Raw genomic sequence first — 17,809 nt, 5'->3', positions numbered from 1 at the left:
GTTAATAGGAAAAAATGGAATAGAAAGAACACAACCAGATCAAAAGGACTGTGATAGCTTAAAAGGGGATCTGGCTGTCAAAGGCTCATTTCTGAGAAGGAAAAAGAGAAGATGCATCAAGGAGCTAGACCCACCTGTCTTGTTCTTAGGGGATTAGAAAAATGGATATAAACTGTAGCACTGGCCAGGACTAAAACAAGTGGAAGAAGTGAGGAATTCATGATGACGTTAATAACACCACAAGGACTGGTGCTGGGTGAGCTGTAGTCAGTGAGCAGAGAGGAGGAAAGGTGACAAGCCTGTAAGCAGAGCCATGGAACCAGGATGTTTCTCACTGAGGACTGGCTGTGCTTCTTGAGCATGCTGGGCCCTGAATTACACAGACAAGTTAAAAACACGAAGTGGGGTTATCAGATCTCAGGTGCTGCCCTGTTTTCTTTTCTCCTTTTGAACAACATTCATCTTTTTCTAGCAGCTTAATGTCCAAAGTATGCATGAAGGAAGGATTTAGGCAAAGCAAGCTGCCAGTCTTACCCAGGTTCCATTGATGCAGCAGAGTTGGCTCCAGCCCTTGTGGGAGAAGTGCTCCCTTAATTTTAGACAAGTCTACTTCAAACACAATTAGACAAGAGTCTTTTCTTTCCCCTTATTTTTTGGCCTGCACGCTGAGTGAGACACATTACTTGTAACCATTATGTACTCGTTTATTGATTGTGGCTTTTCAGTATTCGCTGTAGATAGGCTTGTTTTAACGGAACTGTCAAGAGACGTGTCTGGTTAACAAACAATTACGGATCGGAGGTATAACAGCACAGCTATTTTGTCAAGAGGTATAGAAATGCACTGAGAATTTTGACAACACATGCATGGCGTTTTCTTCTGAATCTTTGGTATTTTTCAAGAGATGTCACAGAAGTCTGTTTTTGTGGAATTTCAGGGCTGCCTCAATATTTTGTTTTCGTCTCTCCTTCATGCATTTTAATATTGAAAAGATCAGACAAATGGAAATTATTTACAGGAAATACGCATGTGGAAAATCCATAACAGCCCACACGACTGACTGCACCGGCCCATTGCCTGTAATATAATGTCACACACAAAATGTATTCCAGTTATTAGGAAAGCTGGAAGTGAGTCAATTATGTGAATAAACAAACAAAGACCTGGTCTCCCCGTAGTTTAATGCATCACTGAGGTATCCGAAGGCTCCTTTCCCACGCCTGCTGCCTCATTCCTGAACTAGCAGGAGCTGTTGTGCAAGGCAACTTGACAACCCATAATAACCAGGTAGCTCGGCACACTGAAGCAATCCTTGTACACCGTTTGCACATCTGGGGCACAGGGGATGCACAAGTGCTTGTGGATGTCTGCGGATTAAGAGGAGGCTTTGCAGCTTAGGAAAAGGGAAGGATCGGGCTTCTCTGGTCCCTCCAAAGCGGAGACAAATTCTTGCCTCGTGTGCACACGAGGGATACAGCAGGTTGGTCTGGCTAAAGGTGAACAAACCTCAGTAACTCAGCCAAAAGAAGTAACTCTGCCTCAAAGCTGGCTACACCGATAGCCTTGCCGGTATGCAACAGCTCTAAGGGAGAATTCTCAGGTAACCGAACAAGGGTAAGCAGAAGCAGTGCATGAAAGAATCAAGTCCCATAGATCTAAACGAAGGTTCTTGTGCTGTGACATAATATGATTATTTTAATTTCTTAAGAATGAAAGCCTTCACTTCAAAAGTGAACAATGCTGTTTCCATTAAGGTCTCTGACTGGGTGTCCAAAACCCCGTAGAACTGTTGGCCAATGTATTTATATTGATTCTGGGAGTCGGTGCAAGACTCATGACATTTCTCCTTATTAATTGCCTGGCTCTAGTGTGGTTGGATTTTGCAAGTTATGACACAGTAAATACATTTGTGTCACTTAGCAACCTCAGCTGTTTCTAAAGGAATGTCTTTTGTTCTTGGAAATGTATTATAAATGCAGGTTACAAAACGATTATAGGGGAATTTAAACTCGCCTTAGTTGGATGGCATTCTGGCCTCTCCCCATTCTGCATTGTAAAGCGTGCATAGGAAATTAATTTCCTTTGCACGAGCATCATTCATTGGCACCGCATCTATTGTTATGAAGAGAAGCTCTGCATATTTAATAGATATGACAGAAGTTTCTGTTGAAAATAAAAGACATGAGAAACGACCGTGGAAACAAAGGGCTGGAAAGGACCTCCTTGGCCCGGGGTTTGCTGAGGGCAAAGCCCTCCGACTGTTTCATAAACAACTCTATAAATACTTTACCATCATGATGCAATACTCCACAGCCTCTTTCATGAACTTATCAGTCTGATTTATTTTAACACGCAACACTGGAGCCTGAGATCAGAGATCACCCAGCTCCAGCACACGGGGTTTGGAAATGTAAACACCTGCACAAACTCGGTGTATTTCTCACGGCACATCAGCTGGGTTGTTGTTTCTGTGTCGGTGCTCAGAATGATCCTGAACATATACAAACATGCAGTGGAAGGACTCCTACTTACACAGCTGAGATTACACTGGATTGCAGACTTCACATGGGATTTAAGGGTTTTTCTTTGTTTGTGCTTAATAGGTTTAAAGCTCAGGTCACACCTGCTGGGACACCTTGTCAGGATCAGCACCTCAAATATAGGTAAGGTTTATAAACTGACCTTGATGTTCTGAAATGAAACACGTTTCCAGGATACACTGTAAAATTATGTAAAAATTGGCGGTGGCCACATAATGGACACAATTAGTGCTTGTTTACGAAACCTGCAGGCTCCAGCCTCTGCCCAAGGTATCTCAAAGTCAAGGATTACTAAAAATAGCTTAAAGACTGTTTTCTAAAAATGTGAACAGATGAATGCAAAAGAAGAGAGCAGATGAGCCATAGAAATGAAAGGAACCGATTATTGTTCGCAACTGTAAAATCTTGTTAATAGAATGACTGAGACAATCATTTGCTGTGGTAATTTGGGCAGTCCAGAACAGAAGCAGACAGCACAGAGAAATGTAGCAACCCCAAGGAAAAAAAAAAAGCCCAGAGTCCCAGAGTGATGTTCAAACTACAACTCAGGAAAAATGCTATTAGTGGTCAGGAAAACATTGTCAACAGTTCTGGAACTGTCTTCACCCTTTTATTTTTAAAAGAATTCGCCCCTATCCATAATTTTTTGGCTTTTTTTCTTTCATAACAAAAACTATTGTGCTAAACTGCTAAAGCAAAAGCAGCGCTCGAGAACCCACCACCAACACTAGAAGGCAAAGAACATTAACTTTGATTTTCCCAGTCTGAATGAGAAAGCTGCTTTCCAAGGGCACTCCAAAGCCTTGCTAGAACTAACCTGAGGCTCAGCCAAAGGACTTCATGGATGCAGTGCACGGAACCCCAGCCTCTACCCAGCAGCCAACCCTGTTATTTATGCTCACAAAATCTGCATTGGGGCACATATACGTTTGACAGCTGCTGTTATTGCAAAACTCACTGTTTGTGTTGTTCTTGCTTCTACAGGCGGCAAGGCACAAGTGAGCAGCTCACGGCTAACAGGCCGCTGTTGTGATCTCTGCCACCAACATCTGATCAAGGCTGTTGACAGCACAGAGCATGCTCTTGGAGTTGGTCTGGGTTTAACCCCAGAAAGGTCACTGGATGCTGAGATCCAGCCTGCACAAGAGCACAGAACATAAATTCACACCAAGCCTCCTTTGGCGTAGTTTTCCTTTGTAAGTAAATCGACAAAGGGTACTTCAGCCCAGATGTGGGAAATGTTGTACCCTCTGCAGCATTTAAACTCTTCACTCCTGCTGCAAAGTGCAGCTAGAATTCCAAAGTAGTGGCTGAGGTTCATGTAATCCTCTAGAACGCAAACTGAAATGCTCTTCTGGCATATTTACAATACTCATTTTGTATAGGTGGGAAAGCTATTAGCCCCAGTAAGCAGTACCCAGCGTAAATATTTTCAGTGGGCTCAGTCCTCACATCCCCAGCAGGTATTTAGTTGGTTGACTGTCAAGGGGGCACCACTGAAGTTTTGCATGAAAAAAGATCTGAGGAGATGGGATTCTGCGACTGGCTGCACTCTGATCTCCCCATCTGGGCACTGATCTGCTCTGCACTGCAAACTTCTCCCAGCACTGCTGCTGGCTGGGGGTGCAGTGATGTGCCATTTGTGATTATCGCTGCTGGGCTCATGAAAGCCCCAGGTGTAGATGTAATCGTGAGCAACACTGTGCTTTTGCTGGAATAGCTTATTTTGCTTTGTGGGAGGAGAAGAAAGGGCTGGAATAAGCTGCACCGGGTTATTGCAGTTTTGCTTGTACGGAATACCAGATTACCTACTCAGAGGTGCTTTGAATACAGATCTCCTGTGGAACAGGAATTGATCCATCTACTGCATCTGTGCGGGCCTTTATTTCACTGGAAAACACCACATAGTGAGTAATGAGTGGTACAAGTGCTCGCTTAACACTCATCTGTAGAACAACGTGATCCGAGTTTGAACTGCCTGCTACCAACAGGGCGTACAAAATCAGAAAGTGTCAGTCCATTGAGCATAGGTGAATAAATAACAGAGGTGCTGCATGCCTGGCCCAGAGGTGCAGCATGGGTGCACAGGGACGGGCACCAGGCACAGGCACAGGCACAGACACATAGGCTCTCTTCCATTCTGTGCACCGAGTGGAAGTGGCTCAGGGCAGCACGGACAGTCATCTCCAAGGCTGTCCCCTCTCCCGTGCCACGTGCTCACTCTCTGAGCAGGACGTGGTGCCGACAGCAGCTCCATGTGTGAGCAGCTGCCTCCATCGGCACTCCCACTGGTGTCAAGGCCGCTGCTATCACATACAATTACGTGAATGAACACATCCCGGACTGTTTTGAAATCCAGGCAGCGCTATCAGACAAACTCCTGCAGGATGGTGACAGGCTGAGCCATCCTCTGAGCCCCCGCGGACAGCCGCAGCAAAGCATGCTCCACTTCTGCTAGTGGTGATGGTGGGGACGAGACCCTCAAAGGCACTTCCGTGCTGGGGAATTAAAGGCAGGATCAGTAGGCAGCTGGAGGTAAAGGCAGCGTGCGCACACCAAGCAGAGCAGCCACGAGCGCGGCCTGTGGAAGGTGCGAACACACGGGCAGCCGTGGCGCGGCCGCGCTGTGGGATGAGAGCACCACAGAGGCAGCACGCGGCACCGCGAGCCGCTCCCGCCGGCGGCACCGCATCGTACGGGCATTCTGAGGAAAACGCCCGGCGTTAAAGGGAGCGCAGAACCACCCGGCCGCGCCCACGCTGCGGGCTCCGCCAACGAGCCCCAGGGCTCCGCCGGCCCCGACGGACCCCCGGCTGCGGCGCGGACCGCCAGCCCGCCCTCGGCACGCGGCCCCGCCCCTTCACGCCTCTCTGCCAATCACCGCGCCCCGCCCCGAACCCCGAGCTGCGGGGTTTGAAAGCGGGCCGCTCCATACGCCGCGCAGACGGGGGTCGACGGCGCGGCGGGGTCGCGGGCCGGCGGGCGGCTGGGAGCGGAGGGCGTTCCGCCGGCCCGGGAGTGCCTCGCGGCAGCACGGCGGGGTCTCCTCGGGGCCGAGCGCCGCGTTCCGGCGGCGGGAGCGGGGGGCGGGCGGATCGGCGCCGGGCCTCGCCCCCCCCGCCCGGCGCGGTGGGAGGCGCCCGGGCTCCCGCGTCACCCATTGTTTACAAACCAACCCCAGCGGGCCGAGCTCCAGCCCCGACCGCAGCCGCCGGAGCCGCGCGTGCTGGCGGCGGTGCCGGTCCCGGTCCCGCCGCGCGGGCCGCCATGCCGTGCCGGCCGGGCGAGCGCTTCCTGCTGCTGGAGCGCTCGGTGGCCGTGGGGCCGGCGGGCTCCAAGGAGGTGGACGCGCTGGTGGCCAAGCTGGGCGAGGTGCTGCAGCTGAGCGCCCAGCGGGCGCCGCCGCCCCGCGGCTCCAAGCACCAGCCGGGGCCGGGCAGCGCTCGCGACCGCGCCGCGCCCTACTCGCCGCGCTGCTGCCCGCCCGCCCCGCCGCCCGCCGCGCCGCGGCCCGAGCAGCAGCGGGTGGCCAAGCAGCTGTGCGGCCGCGGCTGGCTGCGGAGCGCCGCCCGCCGGAGGAAGCAGCAGCGGCGGCCGCCGCCGGGCCCGCCCGACCCGCACGAGGAGGACCCGCACCGGCTCCTGCAGCAGCTCATCCTCTCCGGGAACCTCATCAAGGAGGCGGTGCGGCGCCTGCAGCTGGCGGCGGCCGCCGTGGGGAGCGGCGGAGGGGACGGCGAGGCGGCGGCCGCAGCTCCGCAGTAGGCGAGCGGGGGGCGACGGCCCGCTGCTTGGTGCCCGCTGCTCGGTGCCCTCCGCCCGACGGACCGCTCCTCCCCGCGCAGCGGAGCCCCGTGCAATAACCCCGGAGGGACCGGCGGGAGGTTTTTATTGCTTTTTATTTGAGACTTTATGATATATCTATCTATTTTTCCCCTCTTCGTGACTGTATGAAGCAGTTCGGGGAAAAAAAAAACAAAAAAACAAAAAAACAAGACAACAAATGTGAATACGGGAGGAGGAAGGCAGCTGGACTTACCCTGTGAGGCCGACGGGTGCTGCAGCCGGAGCGCATTGTTCCAGGAGGCCGCCGGAACCGGGCTTTTCTACAAAAAAATAAAAAGAAAAAAAAAAGAAAAAAAGAAAAAAAAGGAGAAAAAAATCCCCCCCTCCCCGACAGACTCTCAATGGCTTCGCTACGAGATGCGGCTGTTGGTTCCATTTATGCGCTTCGTACCGGAGTGTGTGCAATGTGTTCCTGGTTCGCAGGACGATGTCTCACTGAACCTGTCTGTATCGAATAAACGTGCTCGTGTTTGTACGTGCGCTCCGCGTCTCATTGTTACGGGGAGAGGGTTCCGCTTCGGGCAACGAACCCGCGGTGGCTGCTGGGGGGGTGGGGGGTGGGGGAAAACGGACGGTCCCTTCATCTCCCATTTTGCAGACGGAGCAACAGAACAAAAAAAAGCCCACGGCGAACCGCAGAGCAGCGGCTGCGGCCGCCGCCGCCGGGCCCCTTTGTTCGGAGCCGGGCGATACGGGCATCGGACCGCACCGAGGGCAGAACGGGGGCTGCGCGGGCAGTCGGGATTCGGCTTTTGGGGAAGAGGACAAAAGGAGGCATTGGTGTAGGCAGCGGGAAGGGCACTTTTTTAAAAAAGCCATCGAAAGCGCAGGACGTGGCTGTCGTTGGGCTCCGGCACCCGGTGCGAATGCGGCGCGACCCCGCGTGAGGGTTCCCCAAATCGCGGAGCGGCCCCCGGCCTCCCGGCTGCGGAAGCGGACGGCATCGCCTTTGTCCGGGAGCGCGCTCCGAGCCGTGCCCGCCCCGTGCCCTTGGCGGCGTTGTGCGTCGCTCTGCCCCGGCGCTCTGCGCCCGCGGTGCTTCCAGCGCTCCGCCGTGCTCCTCCTGCACCGGGAGCGGGACGCGCTGTTACTGCTACCGCTACCCCTATCTTGGTTCAGTTATAAGCAGAACGCAGCGTTTCGATCTCAAGGTATGTGAAATGCACGGGAAGAAGATCAGCGCTTCGCAGAGCCTCCTTCGTTAAGAACATCCGAAGTCCTTCCTCTCTGAACTTGTGCTGCTTTTGTGGCGTTTTGCACCGTTTGGAATGGGCTCAGATGTGCTGTGTGTCCTTCACCTTGAACACGTAATACAGTGAGGAGGCTGTCCTTGCTTCACAGGGGCTTTCTGTGCCATGTTGCTCTTTCCTTCTTAATCCAGAAAGAAAACTTCTAGAGAACATAACCCTAGAATCAACCCCCAGCCTCAAATACAACTGCAAGCCAACAGCACTCTTGTGCTCCTGCGTGTGCCGTGGGGATGGCCAGGCAGATTTATGTGGACTGTGCCAGCAGTGGGATGAGTTTGGGCTGAGCACTTAGATTCCTGCACCCAAACGGCCGGAGGGGTTGGGAGCACAGGAGGGGGCCAGGAGCGCAGCCCGAGAGCTGTGGATGGGGCTGTCATATGGCTGCACTGCCAGCTGTGATGCTGGGAGCTGCTGGGCCGCCCGCAGTCTCTTCCCACCGATAATTATGCATCGGTTCTGCATTCCCCTCTTCTCCCCCCCTCTCCCCCCCGCCAGACCTCAACCCTGTGTACTAATGAGAGCAGCTAACTTTACAAGTGTCCTTTGTAGTCGCTGAAAGCCCGGAGCCATTCCTTGGAAGGATTTTACTAGAATAACACTTCTCAATAAACTGGCGGTTGGAGTGAGGCTTAGAAAAGATGCTAATAAATCTCACAGTGACGGGCTGGTTTTTAAGCTTCCTAAATTACTTCCAAAATAGCTCTTACTTTCCCTTTGTGAGCGGCAGGGTGGTGTGTGTATGGGAAGGATTGGAGTGAGCCAGTGCAATGTGGTGTGGGACGGTTGGGCACAGGGATTTGGGCACTTGTTTGAGATAACTTCTGTAACTCATTGATGTGTCTCCATCGTTTGTAACACGAACATCCCCAGCTCATGCCAGTAACCTTCATCCTGACGTACATCTTCCTTTTAAAGCTGTAAAATTGGCTCATTCAAAACAGTGCACGTGTCGCTTCTGCATGGAGAAACATTTATTGTGTTGCTGGGAGCCAAGTGTGACGCGACGTTGGATCGATGGAAATGTCACCATAAGGTTTCCATTGATTCATTGCAAATTTCTCAAATATTGTCGCTGTGCTGTGTGAGCATGAGACAAAAAACAGCTTTGATACAAAAGTCCTCATTGATTTTGGTGTCCAAAGGCTGAGCAGTGAAATAAGCATTTCTGTAAGCCTTAATACCTGTGTTGTGGAGTGGGGTTTCTTTCATGTGCCTATCCTGTCCTGGCCCTCGGTTACCAATTGTCTGGAGGAGCAAATTTGGGTATGTGCTAAATTCAGCCTTCATGGTGTGCTCTGATTGTCTTCACTAGTAAATGAAAAAGCAGTGGAATAAAGTTGTATTTTCACAATAGGCATTGAGCTACGTTTTATCACCATCTTTTTTGTTCTGTCTCATGAGGAGAAATCTATTCAAACATGAGATATTGCAGCAGGTCCACATATGAGCTGGGGCTGAAAAATAGCCCTGTGAGGCATTTGTACCGAGTGGTATCACACGACCATGCATTTGGGAATGTGTTTGAGGATAGGGGGGTGTATTTGGGAGGTAGACCTGGCACTGAATACATTGGAAAGGTGTCCCTTGTGCCTACCCATTCCCTGGCCCTGTGATTCTCCCCTCCTCACCCTGTGTTCTCCCCTTACCTGGGCCTTTTTTGTTGCTTTTCAGGAAGTATTTTTTGACATTTCTCCATTTGGTTTCAAATATTGTAGCTTGCACACTTCTGGGCAGCCCAGGTCTGTTTTAATTCCTATAGGCCTTGTGTTATTTGGAGGATGAGTTGCAAGTATCTTGTATGCCGGCTTTGTAGAATGCAGGGCAGCAGTCAGGGATGAAATCCCAGCTGCAGTGACGCGAGTTGAAGAGAACAGAAAAATTCCTCCCAGCTTCTGTGGGAATTTCCTCCTGTATTTTGTATACATAGCTGGAAATGCTTCCAAAAGCAATGCTTTCTCTGTGTGGATGACTAAAAATTACTCCAAGTGGCAAACTTCTGCAAATGCTGTGAGGAAAGGCAGTTTGCTGGGAGGAAGGTGGTGCCCTCAGTGGGCAGCACGGCAGCAGACACTGCAGAATCCACACCAGAGGCAGCTACAGGAAGCCAGGCTTCATCAGCTCCGGGGCACAGAGAATTAGTGGCTCCTTATGCAATATCCTGGCTCTAACCTGTATTATTTTTGCTTCCTTTTATCTAATCTGGTGGTTTCTGTTGGAGTAATACACCTAGCCAAGGGTACTCTTCACTTCTGTAGGTGTTAGGACATTGGTGATTAAAACAAATGGTAGAAAATCATCTTGTCCTTGATGGCCTCAGCTGCATGGTGTGCTCTGGAGAGGTTTTAGTCCTACAGCTCAGTGCCATTGAGCTTAGGAGCAGCATCGAATTTAGGAAGCACATTTTTCATTTGGTGTTATGTGATGAAACAGCACCAGCATGAAAATGTTTTAATTAGAGGAAATGGATCCTGGCTGGCGTTACGCTACATATTTGCTTCTCTAAGCGTTTTCTTACAAGAGGTCGAGACTTATTCTGCCTGTATCACAACAACTGCCCTAGTTTCAAGGCTTACACCTGCAGAATCACAGGCTCTAAGTTAAGGTGAACATTTGGGTTATTAGTGCTCTTAAATCCACATTGAAATGCCTTTTTGGTTTTACAAAACCGGTGGTTTTCCACAGGAAACCAAGCAGCGCTGCAGCAGATGACAGAGCACATGTGTGCACGTCCCCAGGTTCTCCAGGAGGATGGAAAGCGAGGGGGTGTGTAATCCTTTCCCCTTGTCAGAAGGCAGCTTTAGCAGTTGGCATTGTGCCCAGCTGCCAGGCATCGTGCAGGTATGCCCTGCCAATGTGGTGTGTCGTCTGTGTGTCAGTTTGGAAGGTCAAAAAAACGTGTATTTTCCATCCTGCTGCTGTAGCTCTTCTGTTAGCTTCTACCAGCCTGCTCCAACAGCTGCCGTCCTCCAAGGCCTCCCATACAAACCTCCTCTGTCACCCTCTGCTTCATCCTCAGTCTGGTTTGGGTCCCTCCTGCTGACTCATAGGATAAGGAAATTCTATTTAAAAAAAAGTGATATGGCAAACAGAGGGCTGTCAGACCAGTAGCAGAATGGAAATAAGAGAGAGAAACTCCCACCTTTACATCTTGTGCTGTTTTCCCCCTTATTTTTCTCCCTTTAAGAGGAGCTACAGATGTTGGATTTGACGATTGTATTTGGACTTAGTTCTTTTCCAAACTAAATGATTTGATGATTCTATGTTGAGTACCTCTGAATGAAAAAAAGGCCTACCTTTTAGGGATGTGAAAGTGATCCAGAACTCCCACTTCTGACTTTTCCTTTTTTTTAATTTTTTATGTATTTATTTATTTATTTTTCTGGAGACCCCTTCACAGCACATTTGTTTTGTGATGCTCGTGTTCTTCAGACTGTTCTTCAGAGGTGCTCTTGGAAGAAGCAGTAGACATAGAATCGTAGAATGGTTTGGGTTGTAATGGACCTTTAAGATCATCTAGTTCCAACCCCCTGCTATAGGCAGGGATACCTTTCTCCAGACCAGGTTGCTCACAGCCCCATCCAGCCTGGTCCTGAACACCTCCAGGGAGGGGCATCCACAGCCTCCTTGGGCAACCTGTTCCAGTGTCTCACCACCCCCACAGTAAAGAATTTCTTCCAAATATCTTGTCTAAATCTACCCTCTTCCAGTTTAAAGCCATTTCTTTTTGTTCTGTCACTACCTGCCCTTATAAAGTCCATCCCCAGCTTTCATGTAAGCCCCCTTCAAGTACTGGAAGTCCGCTATAAGGTCCTCCTGGGGGCTTCTCCAGGCTGAAAAGCCCCAGCTCTCTCAGCCTGTCCTCGTAGGGGAGGTACTCCAGCCCTCGGATCATCTTTGTGGCTCTCCTCTGGACCCACTGCGCCCATTCCATGTCCTTCTTGTGCAAAGGGCCCTGGGACTGGATGCAGTACTCCAGGTGGGTCTCTGGAGAGCAGAATAGAGGGGCAGAATCAACTCCCTTGACTTGCTGGTCACACTTCTCTTGATGCAACCCGGGATATGGTTGGCCTTCTGGGCTGCAAGCCATAACAGGAGTGCGAGAGATAGCCACACACAAGCATGGTCTCAGATGGAGACACTGAAACTACTTGTACACAGGTTGCAGATGGACTGACAAAGGACATGTGCTATTAAATAGCTTTAAAGTTAGACTTTAAGGGGAAAAAAAAGATACGATGCAGCCATAAGTTGGAAGCCCACTGTTGTGTCTTTTTCCCTCATTTTTGAAGTTAAAGGAAAAAGTTGTTTCTGGTGTGTGCACTGTTTTGATGGCTGCTCCTGGGCAACTCTTATTCTAGTAAAAGCTGATCAGACCCATCAAAGTCTATCAGATTAATGTTAGAAATAGAATTTCAAATAGATTTGGTTTCACAGTCATAGAATTGTAGAATGGCTTATATTGGAGGGGACCATAAAGAACATTAAGGTCCAACCCCCATGCTGTGGGCAGGGAGGCCACTCGCTTTCATCTGCTCTTCCAAAACAACACAAAAATCCCCATTGCTAGTGAAGTGCAGAGAATTTCAGCTCAAAATTGAATTGCAAAAAACATTTTGGATTGTATCTGTTAGGGGAAATGATATTACAAACCGATCTTTGCCTTGAAATACAACAGGCACAGCCACATGGCAAATGAAATTATCCAGGAGGCATTGCTTTTAAGCACGTAACATTTTAGAAAGTTTTAAACTGGAGAAGGGAGGTTTAACTTGAGTGTTAAAAGTAAGTGGAAAGAGAGAAGACGTTCAGTGGGCGATTACAACTCCACAAGTAGTCCACTCCAATTTATTTGAATGTCTGTGACTCAGCAGAGGAGATTAATGGATTGACACCAGAGCTGATCTGTCATAAGTGACAGTTCCATTAATTAAATCTGAGGACTCCGCACTGTAACGCTGAGCTCCGGTAGCTCCGTAGCTGGGGTGCTGGTCAGCTGCTCAGTGCCCACTGAATGGTGAACCGGCCCCAGATCTCCTCGGCCTCTGGCAGCTGGGCTTCCCCCTCAGTCAGCACGACTTCATATCCCTTCTGCACTGTTGGGTTTCGGCCTCTAGTTAGGGCAGCAGCTGAGAAATGGAAGATGATAGAGAGAAAATGATCCCAATACAAGGAAGTAAGTGAAGGATTCTGGGGAAAAATAATGGTTCCAGATACTCTAGGCCAACCTACTGATACTGCAGTGCTGGAAGATGTGCATGAGCCTCAGTCCCTCTCCCCAACTCCCGGGGAGGGCTGTTGAGAGCAGATTATGGAGCCCCACGGTGAGAGGAGAGATGCTATTAAAGGCCCATGTGGAGAGCTGCAGGCACAAACAGGCTTCCTGAGGAGGAGAAGCAGCAGCAGGGCAGAGGAAACCAGAACCAGCTCACAGCAGCTTCCCTTGGTTCTGTGATTCCAGTATACCACCAGAGCTCTGTCACGAGCAGGCCTACCCTGGGCAGCGCTCCTCCTGCCCTCCCCTCCATCTGGGGAGCTTGTGCCCTCAGCACCTGCTGGGGTCACTCTGGGATGTGTACTCTTGCTTTCACTGGTTGCCTCCAGGGCACCGTTATTATTTGAAGGCTGGACCAAACTTATTCCTGTATCAGTGCTGCTTGTTGCCTCATTGCTTGAGATCTGAATCCCAGGATAATGCTGCCTCAGCTCCTCCACCTGCCTTTCCCTTCAACAACTGCTGTCATCCTCTGGTTAGCACGCTGTGTGCAGTGATGTTTTTAAGGCACATAGGGTCTGGTTAAAGAACTTGCCACATCCTTCTAACCTGGATATAAGGAGAAACCTCTCCCGCGTGGGACAGGCATATTTCTCAAGTGCCACTCAGGCTCCTTAAAATCCATGGTGTTTTTAATGATCAGTCTGGATAAAACATAGAGCAACACGGTCCAACCTCAGAGCTGTGCCACCTTTGCTCAGGAGGATGGACTAGAAACCTCCTGAGATACTTCCAGCCTGAATTATCCTACAGAGCTGGCACATCCACTTAAAGCAAAACATTCCACTCAAGCTGTGAATGAAATTCACCTAATACCTCCTGAAATCCTTAAATCCTAGTAAAAAGATGTAGCCTATCTGCAAGTGTGCCCTTTCAAGATTCTTCTCTGCTGCCTTGTGGCCAATTAATCTGGAGTAGCCTTCTCATTTATGGCCCTGTGGTTCAAAGCACCATTCTCCTTGGTTTCCTCAAGGACAAGATTCTGCTTTTCCTCACTGAGATCTGTGAGGGCTCAAAGGTAATAACAGCTTTTCTCTAGGTGCCCGTTTCTCATCCACCACAGGAAGGAAATTCAGGGATCAGCCAACACTGCTCAGGCAGATGTGCATCTTTTCTGCCAGCACTGAAAGAAAGAACCAGATGTCACTTTCATGGTTCCGGTGCTCAGACATTCCTTCATGGCTCACATCTGGATAACCTCTTGTTGGCTTTGGACTTACGAGGGGAGAAATGGGTGCAATGTTAATGTATGCCCCAGGGTAAAGGTTATTTTTGGTTCCCAGGAGATCAAGAAAAAGCCCTCCTGCAGAGTGGAAGGAACACATCCCTTGCATTGTTAGGGTCGTGCTCCTAACGGGAGGTGTTGTCTCAGTAAATCTAGCGCCCTGGGACTCAACAAGAGCTGACAACACCCTCAGTATCAGGAGGTGGTTTGTTGTGAACCACCATTATCATATATGTGAATATGTTCCAGCCCAGTGCCCAAAGAGGCAGTTTTCAGAAACGCAGAGGGCAGCCCATAAGCATGGCCTTTCTTGCACACAGCTGGCCCAGGCAATTTGGCTATTTCGGCCCCCTAGCGCTCTCAGTTTAGCCTTCGGTAATGTGGCCAAGCTGCTCAGACAGTCTTTGTGAATGAGAGCATCTCTAAACCTTCTCTGGAACATTGGTTGGCTGCCTGCCACAGGGACTGCTTCTTCTAGGAAAAACAAAACTCCCACAAGCCCCAAATTTTACAAGCCCAGTTATACAAAAAAGTAGGTGGAGTTCTCTACAGTGGTGGAACACTATGGTATTTTTTAGCCAAGTGACATTTGCAATAGAGGCACGAACCTTGAGAGCAGAGTATATACGGCCAGCACATAATGAAGAGCCAACTCCAGCTGTTTTTTCCTAATTAAATCTCAAAAATGGGAAATGATGGATGATCTAATCAAGCCCCTTCACATCATTTGCTATGAGATAGAATATCATTCACAGTTGTTATTTTTTTCTCCAGACATGTCTAGCAGAAGGGCTTTTCTCCATGCTTCTCTTATCCGAGCTGCTGTTCTTTTCCATTGCTCGGTGCGAGGCACAACAGGCACCTGCGCAGCAGTTACTGCTGGCTGCTATTGCACACTGCAGGGCGCTCACTCATCTCCATCCCTGCCTCTGGGAAACTTGAACAGCTTGTCTAGCATTGGACAAAACTGCTGAACTGTCTCCTGTAATGCTCTATTATTCTCCTCTGCCGTAACACACTGCTTCTGATTTTTGCCTTGCCAGTTTGCATGTGTATATAGGCACTCCCTGGAGTCTGAAAGGGATGGGGACCACAGAGAGTCAGGAGGAATGCCTGCAGCTTGTGTGGGCTCTGTGTTCCGTCTTTGCAAGCAGCAGGGCTGTGACAATGCAGATACTCCCCATTAGAGCCTTGCAGGCACTGCACATGGACACTCCATTTCTGCGGCATGTTGGCTGGCAGTAATGATAGGGCTCTGCTCACTGGTTTAGTTACACACTGGCAACCTGTCCACTTTTTGTGCTTTATTTATCAGGTATTAATTGCAGCTCCCACTCATCACCTCCTGCCCAAATCGCTGCATTGTCTGCGCTGCCATCAGACGTTCCCTTATTTCTGCTTCTGTTGTCAGCATCAGAAAACTCAATTACGCGGGAGCATGCATGCATACCCAAACACACAGTAGTAGGCTTGTGCTGATGTTTTTAAAGATACACATCTGCTGATACTAAAAATAGGTCCTTGTCAGCAGCTTGGTAATTTTAGGCTCAATGAGAATTCATCCCCATGGTAACTGTACAGTTGTTGAATCATTTATTATTTGAGCTTCCAAATCACAACAGTGCTGGCAGTGCTTTCATCCTCTGAAGGACCCTTTGCAGTATTACAGCACTCCCTGCTTCACACCGGTGATATTTATCGAGCAGACTGCCCTCCCAGCACCCACATCTCCCTGCTGCAGGAGGATGGGATGCAGACAGCAGCCTCTACAGAACTGCTTGGATGCAACTTGAGAGCGCAGCCCTGTGCCTTGTTCTTTGTCTCAGTGACCATAAGAGGATAGCAAGAGTTGCAAGAAGTTTTGCAGATAAACGGGTGGCAGTTTTAACCCTGTAGATAGATGTGTTTGGCTTCCAACTGTGGGGGCACACTGCCTGGCTCCTTTGTGATAAAAGCTGTTTGCACTTTCTCCCACTTGCAGATAACGCCCATTGGCCAACAGGTGCCAAAGCAAGCAGAAGCTGCCCGCTTGCCTGCCAAAGCACAGGGCGACACGCGGATGCCTGAGCCCAGGGGCTGTCGCAGGTCTCTGTGCTCTGCAGAACGTGGCAGGCAGCCCTCAGTGCTAGAGATCCAGCAGCAGGAGCTCCTCCATCCCAAATGGGTGCGTTGCCATCACAGTCAGGTATTATAATTCATCTATCAGCTCCCTGTTACTGGATTTTTCCATCTATTTAGAACTGTATTTTTCATCTGAGATTTTGGCTAGTAAAAATACCTCATCCGCAATTCATGTTATCATAGTGGCAAGGGTCTTCTAACCAAGACAAGCTGCCAAGCACTGGGGTGTGCTAGAAATGTTGTTACCTCATAGCTTTGTGCTCACTTATGATCATTTATAGGAACCATTTATCCCATGTAGCATCCTTTCCTTCTTTCTCTTGTAAGCTGATTAATGTGTAATGAGACTTTTCCACAAATAAAGAATATGAGGCCCTGAGCACAGGCTACCCAGAGAAGCTGTGGCTGCCCCAGCACTGGAGGCATTCTAGGCCAGGTTGGATGGACCCTGGGCAGCCTGAGCTGGTGGTCTATTTAGGCTCACAGATCTGTAAGAGCTTTGCTTCCAATTACAAGAAGAGACATCACTTAAGAGTGTGCCACACTTCTATCTGCCCATCCATCACTAGAAGCATTACTGGAGTAACCTGTGGACTGATCCAATGACCTCGTGTTATCATCAGGGTGACAGCACAGCATCATGTCACCAGCTGGTTTTATTTCAAAGCTGTCTGGGTCTTTTCAGGCTATCTTAGCTGTCTGTGCTCCTGTGACCAGGACACATTACTAACACCCCAGGCCTTTTTCTGCAGAGCTGCTGGGCAGCCCCTGCATGTGCTGGTGCCTGGGGTTGTGTCTCCCCAGCTGCAGGCCTTTGTACCTCTTCTTGATGAATACCCACAAGGTTTCAAGTAGGAGGGAACTGTCACAGTGGTAAAAAACCTCTGTTGGTTCCCTCTGCCCAATGGGGCCTTTGGACACTCACAGCTGTGCCCAGGACCAGAGCCACACGTGGTGGCAGAGCGCTGGCTGGAAAGAAGGGACTTCCACATGGGACACCAAGAGATGCATAGGGACACACTCTGTAGGCAGAGGTGTGATAATCAGTGTGATAAACTTGGAAAAAAAGAAAAAAAACCAACACAACAGTTCGGATTTCCAGACCATTCTTTGGATGCAGTAATTCAGCATCTCAGCCTTCTCACAGGCAGGCACAGCTGGAGTATGGTTTATTGATGTTCCAGAGGGCTACAGAGGGCTGTTGCATCTTGCCTAGCCAGGCTGACATGCACAGCCCAGACAGCACAGAAGTAAATGACATTCAATTTGGTTGATATTTAATTACTTTAATAATACATTTGACTGGCAGTTAATCACTTTTTCCCCACATGACCCTGGTGTTTCTTTACATTTTACTGATTCCCAGTCCAGACCTTTTGAGCAGGTTTGCACTGATTCTGCAGCTGCTTTGCAATCCAGCTCCTCATCATCACCAACCAACATCACAAACCAGAGGTGAAAAAAGCCAGAAGGAAGCTTGAACCACTCTGAATGCTCCCAGCTCCTTTGGTGGGAGCTGAGCCCACTCTGGGCACAGCAATGAGGGGACGTCAGG

General features: G+C 49.7%; 1 protein-coding gene across 1 annotated transcript; it reads left to right on the top strand.

The window, feature by feature from the left end:
• The first annotated feature begins 5,807 nt into the window (after positions 1-5,807).
• LOC122179233 (GSK-3-binding protein-like) lies at positions 5,808-6,305 on the top strand. Its single transcript, XM_042869985.1, has one exon. It carries the CDS (start codon positions 5,808-5,810, stop codon positions 6,303-6,305), a length of 498 nt encoding a protein of 165 aa, XP_042725919.1.
• Positions 6,306-17,809: the final 11,504 nt, after the last annotated feature.

This window comes from Lagopus leucura, unplaced genomic scaffold, assembly GCF_019238085.1.
Source record: "Lagopus leucura isolate 7727_CA_CO unplaced genomic scaffold, USGS_WTPT01 Super-Scaffold_100002, whole genome shotgun sequence".
NCBI lineage: Eukaryota > Metazoa > Chordata > Aves > Galliformes > Phasianidae > Lagopus > Lagopus leucura.
This window is presented reverse-complemented; position numbering and strand designations above follow the sequence as displayed.